Below are 16579 nucleotides of genomic sequence, written 5' to 3' on the forward strand. Positions count from 1 at the left end.
CATGCTCTAGGAAATATATTTCAAGGGGGTTTAACTCTGGGGACCACCTAAACCTCCTGAGCAAACATGGCTGTCAACTGGAAAAGGCATCAAATAGAGCAAGTGATCTGTGAAGTGACGACCGCAAAATCTAAAATCAGCATCGATTCTGGTTGGCCACGTAAATCAAGGAGTCTTATAGAACCAGAGTTGGTAGCTCTGACACAAAGATGGTAAGCATCTTAAAAACGAATCTTACAGGACATAATTGTATCAATATAAACCATTTAAAAGAATGCTTGGAATAGAAACGCACACTTAACCACCTACCTGTATTTGGCATGACTAATCGTCCTCCTAAGTGGCCAAAGACACCAGTGGTCCTCAGTTCCGTCCTTGTGGGGAGCGATGACAGATTCTGGATGTAGGGTGTTTTATTTCTGGGATGCATCGTACTAAAGCTGCGGTTGTTTCCATGGGGAAAAGTCCCGGAATGATTCTTGCCGTGGTATTCAGCTCTCTCAGACACACCCAGCGACACCATGAATGAGCTCTGGACTTTGACTTTGATGTCGGACAAAGGGTTAAAGAGCGAGGACTCTGTCATGAGTTCCTTGTCCAGAGGGTCCTGGAGGCAGATGGGCCCGCTGTATGTTCGGCTGACTGTGAGGTCTGGTTGCATGGAGGAATTCAAAAGCAGGGAGTTACCTGGTCAAAGAAAATTGATCTGTCACTCAGAAATGAAAAGGCATCCCAGTTACCCCCTTGCCTCTGCCTCTAACTGCATAACCACCCATGCACCTGTCAGCGGCCCTTCAGGCCCCAGCCTCGGCGGCAGCTCTGACAGGCTGGTCAGGAGTGACCAGAGCCTTGGAGATGGGGGCTCTGGCTTTCCCAGCAGAGTCTCCAAATGTCAGTGAACCCAAATCAGGAAAAAAAAAAAAATGTTCCAGAGCTCCTCGGATGCCATCTTTTCAAAACAAGTATTTCTGGCACTCCATCAGGCAGCAAGCTCAGGTATTATTGTTTATGTGACTATTTTAACTGGCAGAGAGAAGCTTAAAGAAAAAAAAAAAAAAGAAAGATGTTTTGGAATCCAGTTTGGAGGAAAAATAACATCTGTTCATTTGAAATGGTAAGAGGTGACACAGCGAGGTAGGGCTGTTTATAACGAGAACGACGTTGGTGGCGGAACCTCTCACGCGGCATTCTGGGCAGTTTCTGGAGCCGGGGGAGGAAATGCTGTGTCCTCTGGGCAAAACGGTCAGGGAAGCCCAGGGATCGCTCCGTGTCTGAGTCTGCTCTAACAGCGCCTATGTCACCCGGAGAGGAAAAAGGGGCCCCACACGGGGAGAGTGAGACTCCTGATTGCACTTGGGGAGCAGCTGAGAACGGCTTCCTTTCTGTCTCAGAACAACTGAAACCAAAAAATCTTTACAAAAACATGAGAAATTGGGCTTTCATTTGTTGGACTTTCACCGATATTTTCTAGGCCAAATATTAACAAAGAAATGCCGTGCTATTTTCTTGTGATGAAGTAACCTCATTTGTTAGTAAATAACGAAATAACTCTCGGTCCCAAACCTCCCCCCCACCCCCGTATCAGTCCACCAATGTGTCTTCTCAAATTGAAACCCAAACTATATTAAACAATTTTCCTTTGGGGCCTGACAAAATGTTTAAAGTATGGTATTTTTGAAAATGTTGCAATTCTAGGCCATATTCTATTAGCCTCTATTGTTCTTCCAACTCATAATTTGTAGCAATGCCAGCAGGAAATCTATAAACCTGACTTTTCCCACCTCTTGTTCGAATGCTCTAAGAATCCAAAATCATAGAGGAGGAGGTTCAAAATGAGATGAAAAGGCTTTGTAGATCTAAAGGCTCCTTGGATGCATTTTTTTTCATACTTGTGGCTCTGGTGCTAAGACACAATCAAGGAGCTGTGCTTTTTAATGGAACTGCACTGAATTCTACAGGTCTCAGCCTGGTTCTTGTTTATGGTCTTCCTGAGCAAGAAGCAGGACTTAAGGACCATGTCACAACTGAAAAGAATTTGGAACAGGCCCTTCCACCGAGACCTAAAAAATCGCATCCCCGAGACTCATGGCTATTTTATCTCAAGTCCTCACCTTCTGGAGCTTAATTTTTGGCCACTTTTAAAAGACCCTCCCAGCTTATGTGAAGCCAAGCAGCAAAAAAGATTTCCTAGAGTTACACTGAAGTCTACCTTAAGGAGAAAATGCCTGATTACAAAAGTATGTACATATGGCAAGAGTCCACGGTTGAAGAAAGTTGGCTGATTATTCCACAGCTCCCTTTGGAAATCCTTTTAAAACTTCTGGTCAAATCGAAGCATGGCCTTCTGCTTAAAAGTGTCATCACCATTCATCCTCCAGCTCTATTTGCTCAAGAAGGGATGTCTCTTAAGACAATGGAGGTGAAAATCATATGAGGGTCAATGGGAGGTGTAGGTAGCATCACAGTGAATCTAGGGTAGAGGAGAATCTTAGTAAAAGAGTTTTGCTTTAATCACTAGCTTTGGGATATTCTTGGTTAAAAATAAAACCAAAATGGTAAAGGAAGTTTGGAAGGGCTATCTATTCTTTTAGAGAGTCACAATACAGTACGAGCTCTGAGGAGGCCCACACTGAGGAGATGTGGTTCAGCTTATGCAAGTCAGCATTCTCCAAACCCTTGGGCAAGGGAACCACCCCCTCACCTGCTGCTCCAGGGAACACACTGGGCCTCCTGGGCCAAAGTCAGAGGAAACCACTAGCATTTAGACTCACACTCATTACATTTATTGAGCATCTTCTATATGCCAAGGGCTTATAATCCTTGTTATTCTGGGTCACTTAATCCTCACGAGGACCCTCTGATGTGGATAGGAGGATCCCTGTAGCTATAAAACTTGAGACCCAGAGCACAAGCAATTAACTAGGTCATACAGCAATTTTGGATTCTATCTATCTGACTTCAAAGCCTCTGTCTCTCAAATGACTGTATTTCTTCTATTTTAAAATGTTATAGTCTGAGACCTTGAGATCTTATATTTGATAGAAAAATCTTTCCAGTTTCTTATGGAGTATAAAGATCAGTTCTTCATTTGATTTATTTTTCTTTTTTTTTTACATTAAACCCAGTATTTATTTTTTTTTCTGTTTTCTCTTTCTTTTTTGTATTTTTAAATTTTTTATTTTTTAAATTTCTTTTCAGTGTACCAGAATTAATTGTTTATGCACCACACCCAGTGCTCCATGCAATACGTGCCCTCCATAATACCCACCACCAGGCTCACCCAGCTTCCCACTCCCGTCCCCTGGCCCCTTCAAAACCAAATCGTATCTACTAAACCATGCACCCAAGTCAAGGGCCTGTGGCCCTTTCGGAGAAGCAGGCTCAGACCTGAAACTCTGATGCCCAGAAGTGAGCGGCAGGCAAGAAAGCATTTTGTCTCTACCAGCCATCTCCCAGTTTCTAGCGTGTTCGGATTCCACTTTGGAACCCATTCACTCCTCAATCACTACCAAGCAGTGAGACTCCTTCTTGTCCAGGGCTATAGGCCCTAGTGATGCATAATAAATAGAAATAAAGGTGATAATATTGACAGAAAGGGTCAACGTGGAAAACTTCACCCTCTGAAAGGAGATAGTTTCATTTCTTCTAAACCAAAACCCATGTATAGCTCATCTCCATCCTGCAATCAGAAACAGATTTGGCTCACATAAGAGAATTAAATGACTCTGTTTTGAAAATGAGCATGGCTATAGTGTGAAATGATCGATTTCCTTCTCCCTCCAACAAAAGATTGCCTCGACCGGGCAACAGGTGAGAGTCATTTAAGCTGGGAACTTCATTTTTTCTTCCCCTGCTGGCTACCTGACCCATCACAGATTCTCTGAAGTCCTTTTCACTTCTACAAAATAGAAGTAACACCAATCACTCTACCTAGTCTGTAATAGAATTCATATGCATGGGAGGCTATGGGAAAGTCATTGGTGCTCAGGTTTGAATAATCAGTATTTTAGTTAATGAAATAGTCTCAAAGCAGTCTTGTTAAGATAGAAAGTTGGATAATCTGAGACAAAGTAACTTGCTAAGTTTACTGACTATCAAAGATGGGAGTGCCTGAAAATGTTGCTAACGGTAAACTGAGATCTTCCATTCGTCTTCCTCGTAGCCAGTGACTGAGGCAGACTACCCCACGGGGCCTGGGTTCCTAATGCGTGAAGACAATTAGGCAGCGGCTCCCAGTGCCAAGAGCTACCTTCACACAGGGCCGGAGAGCACTGGGGGTCCTGTGTGAGCGTAGTCTCTATGGTCCTGAGGACGAGGTGTTGGGGGGACCTACGCCGCTGACCTTGACGGACCGTTTTGAAGTTGAAGGTCTGGAAGCCACCTGTCAATGCAGAAGAGTCAATGACGTCCACGCCATAGTCACTCTGGCTCCGTCTGTAAAGGGTGACGCCAATGACCAGGACTGCAACGGCCACCACGGCAGCACCCAAGCCCGAGTACAGAGCAATGTCGCTGGCGTTCTCAATGCCTGAAAGACACAAGAGAAATCCTAAATGGCCAACACAGGCACAGAGCTGAAAAGCCACCCTGGGATACCAAATGAAATGCTATTGGATTTTTTGGAGCTGCCGCTCGGACAAAATAACATATGTAGCTAGTTGTAAGTTCTACTCTTACACGTAATCATGTTTCTCAAATACCCTGTATAAATCAGAGGGACGCCAGTCAAATATCTTGACTGCATTAAGGTAGCTGACCACATCATCATAAAATCTTAAAGAGAATCAATTTTGCAAAGCATGTAATATTTTTCAAGGAAAAACAGACAACTCCTTAACTGACTTGGTTTAGGAAGTCATATTTACCCACAAAGGATTTTTTGGCATCTTATTTTTACTTGAAGGGGGGACATGAGAGCCACATACAATGACAAAACATGGGCAAACTGTTCTGCTTCTATATGAGGTGGGGCACATGCATTCATAGAGAGTGGGCTGGGGTGAGAAGCTCATACAAAGTCTAGGAGCTGAGAGAGAGAAGACCAGAGCTCACAAATAGGATTTTTTTTTTTTTTTTTTTTTTTTTAGCTTTGGCACAAATCATTCCGTTTAAGAGAACATTGACAACATCAGGTTAAGACATTTACAATCATTATGAGAAAATTTCTGTTGTGAGATAAGGAGGTCTTGGTCCTAGGTGCTCCAATGTCCATGGTCAATGTTTTCTAGCACCATTAAGTGCTAGACTTAATAACGTTTTTGTGGAGGAGGACCGGTCTCTAAAAGGGTACATGCTGTTTCTCCCATACCTCTCCTACTCCATCCTATTGAATGCATAGGCAAAGCAAAAATAAAAGCGTTAGTTTGAATTGAGAATGTGGGTGTCTCCCCAACCCCCACGATCAGTTGTAGCTGTTTTCCAACTCATTTGCTAGTTGTCCTGTGGGTGTGATTCATTCCGGAAGACATTCGTCATGGCTACTATGGTTCAGGAGGAGAATTATCCAAGATCACGCGACCCTGAGAGAGGCTTCATCTTGGAAAGTATGTGGAAGGAGAAGGTGGCAAGCGCTAACTCTGTAATTCATCTCCCTACGGATTATGGGGTGAGTACACTTCATAGGTCCCAAAGTAATGACTCTGTCACCCTGTATTGGGTTTAGAGGCTAAAACAGAGCTCTTGTATATTCACCTTGTAATTGCATGGTGCTTAGCACGCCTTCACTGCAGCCTAATATGGTACTCACGTTATCAACGGAGTGCTGCTAACCACACAGGTAAAAGGCATTTATGTCTGACAAAGTTAGTGGGCTGTAAAATAAGGTGCTACCAAATTAAAGAGCGAACGAGGAAATCAAGCAGAGCCGGTTCAGCAACAGGGCCGCAAACACATACAAATAACGTGCAAGGGAGCGTAACCATCCAAAAGAACGGTATCTGAAAGGTTCACGGGTTGTAAGACACTGTCGGTAACCACAACGGTGTTGAGAAACAGGGCATGACTCGGGCTTTAGTTCCAGTGTCCCGGTGGTCCCGGTGGGAGAGGCAAAGGGATGGAGGCTTCTGGGTGATGGTCTGCTCTGACCACCCAGAACCAGGCATGTGGTAAGTGCGGCCGATCCCAGCCTTTCAGTCTCGTAGAGAAAGGGAAGGGCACCTATGCCCCCCGTTAGACTCCCACCCTCCCTCTCCTCAATTAAGCTCCCTGGATGAGGTAATTGTACTCAGAGCGGAGAGAGGACACAGAACACAACAGGGGACCAGGAGTAGTGAGAGAACTTTGGCTTGAAACCAATTAGCCTCCCCCCTGCTTGCCATCGGTTCCTCAGGCACTACTGACTGATGACACTATCAGCTTAAAAGGCATATCTGGGGAGAACACACCTGCTCAGCATCGAAGCACAGACACAGAAACATTCTGGCAGTGTACTGAATGCAGCTGCTGAATTGGCAAAGGAGAGCCAATGACCTCTTTAGCGTCCCAGGTGCTAAAACAGGCAGGAGCAGGAACCAGGAGGATGACCAGGGCCAAAGAGTTCGGCTGGAAATGGACATCCCGAGACCAAACTGAGTAGCGGGAACAAGTTGTGCTTGTTCCTCTGTATTCCTACCTTGCTCTTTATGCTATCCAGACAACCAGAATTCTCCTTCTCAGACACAAACCCTGTTTTTAGGAAAGGACCCTACATATGCCTGCAGATTGAGATTTAAATGTTTGATATGGTTCCATGCATTTCCCAAGAATATTTGCAGAATCTATTTGACATAAGGGAATGAAATACTGAATTACAGAACTAAAAAAAAAAAAAAAAAAAAAGTATGGAGACTATGGGGATGGGGCGAGAAGGGAGTGAGACCATATGGAGGGCACCGTGTCCGTATAATGTTTATCCTGGCACTTGGTGGAACAGTCTAATCTAAGAGCCAGAAGTCAATCGATTCCTACAGGAGGATAAGCAATGTGGTATTTACTTTACAAGAGCAATCTGTCTGGGGAATTAAAAACTCCAGAATCTAATAATTTCATTTATTCAACAAACATTTGTGAAGGGCCAGCCATGCCATGGAAATGGGCATGCACGGATAAATTAACATATTCTTGTTTCTTGTCCAACAGTAGTGATGAGGCTCTGACAGAAGCGGACACAAGTCATTCGACGTCACCTGTGTTTGTATGGAGAGAAATAATCAGACATCCTTACCCACGGCTCAAACCTTTCCAAAGTTGGACCACAGTGCTTCTTTCTTCTTTCTTTCTCTTCTCTCTACCTGCTTTTATCTCGCCTTATTCTTGTTCTTTTTTTCTCTGCTTCACTCTTTGCTAATCTGTCCTCCGGGAAAGAAGAGTGGTTTCCCCTAGAAGGATGGCCGTATGCTTGAAAACGTAACCCATTCGCTTTTCTTGTGTGTTCAGAACTGACCCCAGAAGAATCTGAGATTTAGTCCCATATTCTACGCTGCGACTTCATGGGACAAGGGGGGGTCGTGCGGTGTACGCGGGCACGCACATACACATGCAGGCACACACTCAACATCCAAGTACTGGAAGCTTCCATTGCTCCTTCCCAGAGGAGTCTTTCCAACCACATGACCACCTGGCACCACCACTCCCCAGGCACTGAGCTCTTTCTTCACGGTCCTGTCAGTGCTCATGCTCCCCTTTGCTGCATTGCCCTACACCCCAAACTCAACCGTGAATTTACCTGCCAGATGGGTGCCTGCTACTGGATGGCAAGTCATTATAAAATATCACCCCACCCCACTGGGCATCTAGGTACCACTCATCCAACAGGTGCCTTCTCAAGGTCCACCTCCTCCAAGAAAGCAACCTTGACCTGCCCAATCTGGCCAACCCTGCCAACCATGTTCTTCTAAACTCCAGCATCACTTCAGGGTTCCAACACTCCTTTTGGATCACTTTTTTATTGTTGAATTATCTAAATGCCGATGCATTCTCCCTAACTGCTTTACACACTTTAAAAGCAGTACTATCTCTATAATTTCCCACAGAAATCTGCAAACTACTGCAACTATTTATTGATTGTTCATCTGGTCTCCAACAGTGGGAGGAGAAGCATTAAAGAAATCACAATCTGAGGCACCTGGGTGGCTCAGTGGGTTAAAGCCTCTGCTTTCGGCTCAGGTCATGGTCCCAGGGTCCTGGGATCGAGCCCCGCATCGGGTTCCCTGCTCAGCAGGGAGCCTGCTTCCCTTCCTCTCTCTGCCTGCCTCTCTGCCTACTTGTGATCTGTCAAATAAATAAAATCTTTAAAAAAAAAAAAGAAATCACAATCTGAGGTTGATTACCAAACTCCTGCCGCAGGGACCCCCTACATGGAACACATATATGTGTTCACACCTGTCTGCTTGCTCACAGACACGTGTGTTGCTGGTCTGTTTGCTCAGAGTGATTTTGAACAGAAGCACTGAGACCCCGTGACTGATCTATACTGCTTTCTATGGGCACAGGATACTTTCCTCTCTGTTTCGTGAATGAAGCTTTACGTATCCTTGTGTTATTGATGTCTTTCCTGTGTCTTCACCCCCATTTTCCTTGATCCAAGAGTCACAAAAGCTTTCCTTGATCCAAAAGCCACACAAAGCAAAGCGTGGAAAGTCCCAACATGTGGTATAAAAAAAAAATTGTTGTGTAGGGGAAGGGAAGGAAAAATAAAATAAAATGAAAATAGAGAGGGAGGCAAATCATAAGAGATGCTGAACTCTAGGAAATGAACTGAGGATTGGTGGAGGGGAGGTGGGCGAGAGAATGGAGTAATTGGATGATGGGCCTTAAGGGTGGAATGAGCACTGGGTCTTAGATGCAACCAATGAATCACTAATTCTACCTCTGGAACTAATTAAAAAAATGTTGCATAAAATCTACATCTTGGAGGAAAGAAAACAAAACCGAAAACTGACTGAGAAACCTCTTGTATTCCAAATTGGTCAGGAACTACTGAGGAGTATGTCTGTTGCTGGAAGGAGTTTGGAATGTCTGAAAAGATGAATAGAGAGCTGGAAATGAGGACCCTGGAGAGGACATGTTTATGGACTCATCTGGCCTGGAGAAGGGAAAGCTGTAAAGTGACTGAGGTGATCTCTAAGGCACAGAGTGTTGTCCCAAGAGGAGAACAGGCCACAGGAGGCACTCAGTGACCCTTCTCCTTTATGATGATGTGAGTAACCAACACTTCGCCATCTCTAACAAGGACTGAAAAGGAGGACGTGGCCTTTTATTATAGCAACTGGGACTCTGGTTAGATATTTAAATGACCTTTTTCTGCAATGAGGGCTCTTTAAAAAAAAAAAAAAAGTGTGGTGAAGTTCTGAGGGAGACTAAAATTTACTTTCAGAAGGTCTCTGCCAAAAAAAAAAAAAAAAAAAAAGCATGACTTGACAAGTGTCTGCAGTTGTTTTATTTATTTATTTTTGGTCAAAGCTGGTGAGGAGGAGTAACTGGCCTTTCAGAACCCCTGTGAAATTCCTAAGGCAAGGATGAGGCATCCGCAAGTTCTGTGTCTTTAGGAATTGCCATCATACCTAGTCATTTAGAGGAACCAATGTAAGGTTCGAAATACCAAAGGACGAAATACAAGGGCGGTTTACTCGGTTTGCCTTTCTTCACATGACTCCCATGTGAAATACTGATCATTGCCACTAATTAGTGGGACTATAACTCAATTCTCATGTTATGAGCTTAACTATATATCAGATTAAAATCTATTTTAGAGAATTAGATAGCTACACAAAATTAATAAAGGAGCAGAGCAAATCCCATCTCCGATTAAATATGGTAGAATGACCACTGCTGCCATTTCAGAAGAAAAACAAACAACCTGCATTGACATATACTAGAGACGGTGAATTATCAAGGAACCCACACCATCAAAGAGACGGTGAATTATCAAGGAACCCACACCATCAAAGAAGCTGTTGCTGTGCTCACTCGCTTAGAAAGGCAGCTCCCAGGCATCTCAGGACCTGCCCCTGGCCCCTTGCACAGCCAGTGCTGTGGATACAAGGTCATGTGCCAGAATATTTCATAAGATGCTGACATATCATACAACGAAAATTACTGTTACAGTGGTTTATCCTTGGTGTCTTTGAGAGGCAAAGTTTTTTAATAACACATCAGAAAATAGCTTTTAAATGGCCAGCCACGGCCAACCATGGGGAACCGTTCCAATGATATCTGCACTGCTTGGAATCCTACAACCCATTCACCAATCAGCACCTCCACTTTTCTGATCTCTCGTCAAAAACCTCATTATTGTTCTTGTGGTGGTGGTGTTTTACTGTTGTAAGGAATGACCGAAGTGCCAATTCTGAAATGCGCTATGTGCCCTGTGTTGTTCTGGTTCAGTAAGCGCCCTCCTGTTCGCCTGCCCTTCCTTCCAGCTGAAGAAATGGAGGCCATCCCATGCGAGCTCACTCCCCTGCAACTCGAAAATTCCTCGGCTTCTTCACCCACATTTCCTTCCCTTTTCTCTGTTCCCCGAAGAGCTGCTCCTTTTCTGTGTCAGGCCGGCTCCGATTCCGCCCTCTCCCGCCTCCACTGGGACCCGGACTCATTCATTATTCCCTTTTGGTCTTGCATCTTCAAACTTTTCCTCTGTACTGGAGCCTTGCCCTCTGCCTCCACACGCAGTCTAGACTTCTTAAATCACCTCTCCCCAAATCCTTCCCCCAGCTTCCTCTCAGATAAACATCTCAAAGATGCGGTCTTCTCTATAACCATGGATTCTTAGCTCTTTGTATAAAAGAACTTTGAGCATTTTTTTTTTAAACATCCAGCATTTCTTAGTATGTGCTTTTTAAAAAAAATTTTTTTTTAAGATTTTATTTATTTGACAGAGAGAGATCACAAGTCGGCAGAGAGGCAGGCGGAGAGAGAGGGGGGAAGCAGGCTCCCCACTGAGCGGAGAGCCTGATGCGGGACTCCATCCCAGGACCCTGAGATCATGACTCAAGCCGAAGGCAGAGGCTTAACCCACTGAGGCATCCAGGCGCCCCCGTATGTGTTTTCTTAATGCATAATTTCTCTAACCAGCTAACTGCTATCCTATACACATAAGGGGAGAAAATGTTTTAGGAAATACAAAAATGGACAGTATGCAAGGAGAAAATGCATCCTCCAACTAGCTCTTCTCCAGAAGCAGTCTTAATAATATCTTTGAGACTTTGGGGCGGGGGGGGGGCGGGGGTGTGTGTGAATGTCCTTTATCTTTTTTTTATCCTAAAGGCTCCACATTATATTTCCTTTACTGTACTTTGCTTTTTTGTCGCTGTTCCACATACAGTATCTTGTAGGTCTTTCTGTTAGAACCTGGAGACCCACTTCATTTCTTTTTACATTTGCCTTGCCCATTGCCAGGCTATATGATAATTTAATTAGTCCAGTATTTCTAAATTTGGTTGTTCTCTTACCCTTTAAGGTCTGTCTTTCTGCCAAAGTACTGTTCCTTCTTGAAGGTTATTTACAACCACTGCCTCAACAGTCATGTTCTCTATCTTACTCCTTCCCACTGCTCTGCAGTGGTGGACCAGCCAAGCCAACCCTCCTTCTAGAGAGAGAAAAAACGTTCCTTAAACTCGATTCCCTACCTTCTTCTTTCTTACTGAGTAACCACCCTCCACTCTCAAAGTTCTATAGACAGACTGGAAAGGTCAGTTCTTAGCCCCTTTCCTTTCTCCAGGCCAATCTAATTGGATAATCGCTCTCAGTGCTAACTTTTTCCTTGATACCTAACACTCTCCATTGGTGATCTCCGTGATCTCCTGCCTCATCTCCTGTCTGCAGACCTCAGGCCACATCTCCTTCCTGCTCATTGGACAAAACTACTTGCCTATTGTGCTAACATCTCAGATCTGCCATCTGACTTCTAGATTCATCATTCTTATCTCTTCAAATATTTTCTTCTCTTGAATTCCCTTTTTCAGGTAATGTGACACCAGGAGTGAGGCTGAAGAGTCATCTTTCATTTCGTCCCCATTGAGCCCTTCCCCAGACCCCTCACATGTCCTACTCATTACATCTGCAGTGCCTCTCACGTCTCAATCTCAGTAGGAGATACCACACTTGACACCCATGGTGTATGGTCTCATCTTTCCTAGTATACACAGTCTTGGTCACTCAGAGCCATTTTACATGTGGATTCATCTTCCCAAACACAGCCCTGGTACTGCCACTCCAACACCTTTCAACGACTCTCCAGTATGAACTGAGTCCACTCCAATAGGACTTATATCATGGCTCAAGATACTTGATGCTCTGCACCATCCCATTTTTCAAAAGCTTTCGCCCACTTCTCATTCATATGGACCCTACTCTCTGGCCAAGTCTGATTACTTATTTTTTCAAGTAGACCTTGTACTCCAGGAGAATTATTTATTTATTTATTTGAATCCGTTTTTTTGCTCCTACGGAAAGGCTTGACCCTCTAATATCTGTTTCAGTTTTAACCATTCTTCCAAGGCTGGCAATAAAGGTAATCTATTTTATAAAATGTTTTTTGATAGTGCACATTCATGCATATTATACTCCTCCTTTCAGCCAAAGCTGCCAGATTTAGCAAATAAAAATATGACACAGTTAAACTTGAATTTCAGATCAACAATAATGTTAGTGTATCTCCCACGCAATATCTGAAATATGCTTATGCTAGAAATTTCTTTATCTGAAATTTAAATTTAACTAGGGGGTCCTCTCTTTTATTTGGTAACTCTATCTTTGGCTGCAAAAGAACTGTGCTTTTCCCCATCAGACAGGAAGACCAAGTTAGAGTAGAGATAGAGTCAAAAAGAATAGGAGTTGAATTCTAGCCCTTGCGAAAAATGACTTCACTTTATTTAATGTCCTATCCTAAAAACTGAAGGCACAAACTCTTTAAACTTGGAAAACACTGACAAGTGGAAAGATGGGACCTGAAAATTCATATTCCAACTTACCCTCTTGCTGAAGAACATATTGGTCTCTCAACTACTCCTCTGTGCTTAGTTATGAGGTATATAATGAACAAACTCCCATCACATTCATTAAGGGCAGAGTCAACAATGTCATTGAAAAGAGTAGTAAGAAAAGACACACACTCATGATAGGATAAAAATTGGATAATAAGGGTATTGGAAGTGGTAAGAAAATTACAAATGTTGCCTATAAAGACATATTGGATTGATTCACAGTAGGGATGATCCTGAAGGACAAAGCAAGTCACGCAATTTGCAGAAAGTGCTGTATTTATGTAATTGAAAATAATCCGCAGGAGGTAAAGAAATATGATGGGAAAAAAAAAAATGTGTTTTAAAGCATGGTTAGAAGATTAGCTTTGATGCCAGTAGCCTAATGTTAGCTTAGAAGAGCCTAAAGTTCTGTTGAGAATGTAAAGGTAGGTCCCAAAGTCACAGACAGTTCTATGGGCTCAAGGCACTATTCAAGTCTTCGTAGAAAGGAATGTCTAAATGTAGGTGCACCTGGGTGGCTCAGTGGGTTAGGCGTCTGCCTTCGGCTCAGGTCGTGGTCTCAGGGTCCTGGGATCAAGCCCTGCATTGGGCTCTCTGCTCAGCGGGGAGCCTGCTTCCCCTCCCCTCACCGCCTCTCTGCCTACTTGTGATCTGTCAAATAAATAAATAAATAAAATCTTAAAAAATAAAAATCTAAGTGTAGTGTGGGCCCCCTATCTTGTGAGGCATTCCCCAGCCCTATGAAGATCCAGAAGATGGGGATTCCCAGGCTCCATATAATTCCAATATGGATGAAGGTAGTACATTTTTAGAAAAGATATAGAACGCAGTGGGTGTTAGTGAGAAAAGTATACATTGTTTTTAGTCTTTAAGGACACATTTGGGCCATTCTTTGATGGAAATGATTCTGGAAAGCATACTTTTTGAGCTTTAACTTCATATCTGGTACAAAATAAATGATTATCTGAAATTGTTCCTTCCCCTTTTCTCAAGTCATTTATCATCTTCTATGTTGTACTGAAGTTGTGGGGATAAAACATTTCTTATTTTTCCCTCATGCTTCACTGGGACAAGACTATTTATATACAACAATTGTATAATAAATAGCTACTACGTAAATGTGTAAAAATATTTAGAAGCAGACTTTATTTTCACCTTAAACAATAAAAGACTCCATGGGGAGTAACAGGAGGATATAAGGCATTAACTCCAGTGTTTTCTGAGCATCTACTTCATTATAGGTCAGCGGTGAATGCTACAGGTACAAGAGTAAATAAGACTCTTATTACAAGAGTAAATAAGAGTAAATAAGAATGGGAATGGGAATCCAGACCAGCAACAAGTCAATGAAAATAGAGTAGAGAATTAGGAAAATTGTCTGATACTGGGTAAATAACCAGACCAGTGCTTGGAGGCTGCATGGGTGAAAGTCAGAGGAGATGAAGGAAGAATGAACTTAACAAGTTAAGGAGCAGGTGGTGGGAACAAGTTGTTGGGCAGAAGTAGCAGAGCGTACATGTGAAAATGGGCAGAGGGTATCCAGAAAACCCAGAAGCTTTATCTGGCTGAAGAATATAGAAAGTGGTGAGCAGGTAGGAAGGAGCTTACCTAATGATTAAGCTGATTGAGAGAGATGATTAAGAAAGGGAAGCTGAGACCAGATCACATACCTGTTTAGTACCTTGGACTTGGACTTGATCTTAGAACGAACAGTGAGCAAATGAAGAGCTTTAAACATGGAGATGGTACAACAAGAATTTACGTTTTGGAAAGATCAGATAAATTGACGACGGGCAAGACGGAATCCAGGGAGGCCACTGTAGAAATCCTGGCTGGGAACGAAGATGGCCTGAACTTTTTAAACTTTTCTTCTGGGATGCCATTTTCTTTTCTTTTGGTTTTTCTCTTACTCTGCGGCTATTACTTTTCTGTCTTCTCTGCAGTGACTTCTGACCTCGTCTGCATCTAAATGTTGATGCCCCGCAGGGCTCAGTCCTCCACTTTCTTCCCCGTCTCCACACACATTCATTAGCCCGGGATCTCTTTCAACCTAATGGCTTTAAATATCATCTGGACACTGACAAGCCCCAGATTTATGTCATCAGCCAGGACTCTCCTCTGACCTTGAGACTCATATATTCAATTGCCTGCTCAACCTCTCCATTTAGATGTTGAAGAGGTATCCCAAAGTTAGCACTAGTAACACACTGAACTGTCCCTCTGGATTTGCTAGACCACATTTTCTCCGTCATCACTAATGGTAACTCCATCCTTCCAGCTGCCATAGCCAAACTTTTGAAATCATGCCTGACACCTTTCTTTATCTCACACTCGATATCCAGTCTATCAGCAAATCCTTTCTGCCTTCTAAAGATACCCACGTATGACCCATTTTTACAATTTCTAATGTCGTCTATCTACATCAAGCCACAGTCATCTTAAACCTTGGTAACGTTAGGGCCTCCATATTGGAACAGCCTAGATTACTATAACAGATTATGGTTACAGTAGATCACGGCAACAGGTCTTGTTTCTGCTTTGATCCACTCTATGTTAACAGTTAATGCAACAAGTAGAGCTTATCCTTGAAAATATTAGGTCATGTCACTATGACTAATGCTCAAGGGCTTCCCTTTGGTCAAAGTCATTACAATGGCCTATGATATTTCCCTTCTCATCTCACTTCTCTGATCTCAGCTATCAGGACTCTTTCCTTTGCCACTCTGCTCGAGGTATCCTGGCCTCTTTGCTGTTCCTCAGACACTCCAAGCAAGTCCCCACCACGCAGCCTTTGCCTCTGGTCTTTGTCTGGAACAATCTCTCCCAGACAAACAGCCTTTGTCTGGAACAATCTCTCCCAGACATCCAGAATTTTTTTTTTTTTTTCAGGTCTCTTCTTAAATGTAATTTTTAAACAGAGACCTGCTCTGAACACTTTATACAAAAAAAGCAACACTTCTTTTGACCCCGCTTGAGCCCCTTACCCTGCTTCATTTCCTTTCATGACACTTACCATCAGCACTATAGGTTTTTCTGGTTTGTTTGCATCCATCCATCTCCACTCATTAAAACCGGATGCTTTGTGGAAGCAGAAACTTTGCCTGTTCAGCTCAGCGCTTCCCCACCACCACTTCCCAGCACGTGGCAAGCGCTCAACAGACAGCTATTGAGTGAACAGAGGTCTGGATATGGGTAGAGTAAAAATGGGGAGATGCTGATGAACTAGAGATCCGTCCGGGTGGTAGACTGTAATGATTTCTTGAGTAATAAGCAGAGCAGGAGACAGCAGAGGGAAAAGAGGGGTCCCAAACACCGCCCAAGTCCCACCCACAGACAAGTGAGTTGATGGTGCGGTGTGACCGAACTATAGACAGGATGCAGGACTGAAGAACAGGGGTAGAGAAGGAGAAAGACACTTTGGAAAAAGTTGAGATGAAGGTCCAGAAGGTGGCCGACTCTGGACTCTGGACGTGCTAATGGGATTTGGGCTGAGCAGCCATTGCTGCTAGATGCAGAACAGCTACATGGAAAGGAGATGAAGAGAAGACCGTGAGTGTGTGTGTGTGTGTGTGTGTGTGGTTCTCGGTTACTTTTTAGGGGAAAGTGAAATCCTTTTCATT

At 43.5% G+C, this 16579-nt stretch overlaps 1 protein-coding gene across 2 annotated transcripts in view; it reads right to left on the minus strand.

The window, feature by feature from the left end:
• Positions 1–16579, minus strand: part of UNC5D (unc-5 netrin receptor D) — a 233451-nt gene that overhangs the window by 64647 nt on the left and 152225 nt on the right. Inside the window, exons 7-8 of one of the 2 annotated variants that reach the window (XM_044225400.1) lie at positions 4343–4381; positions 310–687 (exon numbers count right to left, since the gene is read on the minus strand). In XM_044225400.1, the coding sequence (XP_044081335.1) occupies positions 310–687; positions 4343–4381 (417 nt within the window). Of the gene's footprint in view, positions 1–309; positions 688–4342; positions 4529–16579 lie in introns of both variants that reach the window. The other variant, XM_044225401.1, reaches the window with a different exon arrangement.

This window comes from Neovison vison, chromosome 11 (genome assembly GCF_020171115.1).
Source record: "Neovison vison isolate M4711 chromosome 11, ASM_NN_V1, whole genome shotgun sequence".
NCBI lineage: Eukaryota > Metazoa > Chordata > Mammalia > Carnivora > Mustelidae > Neogale > Neogale vison.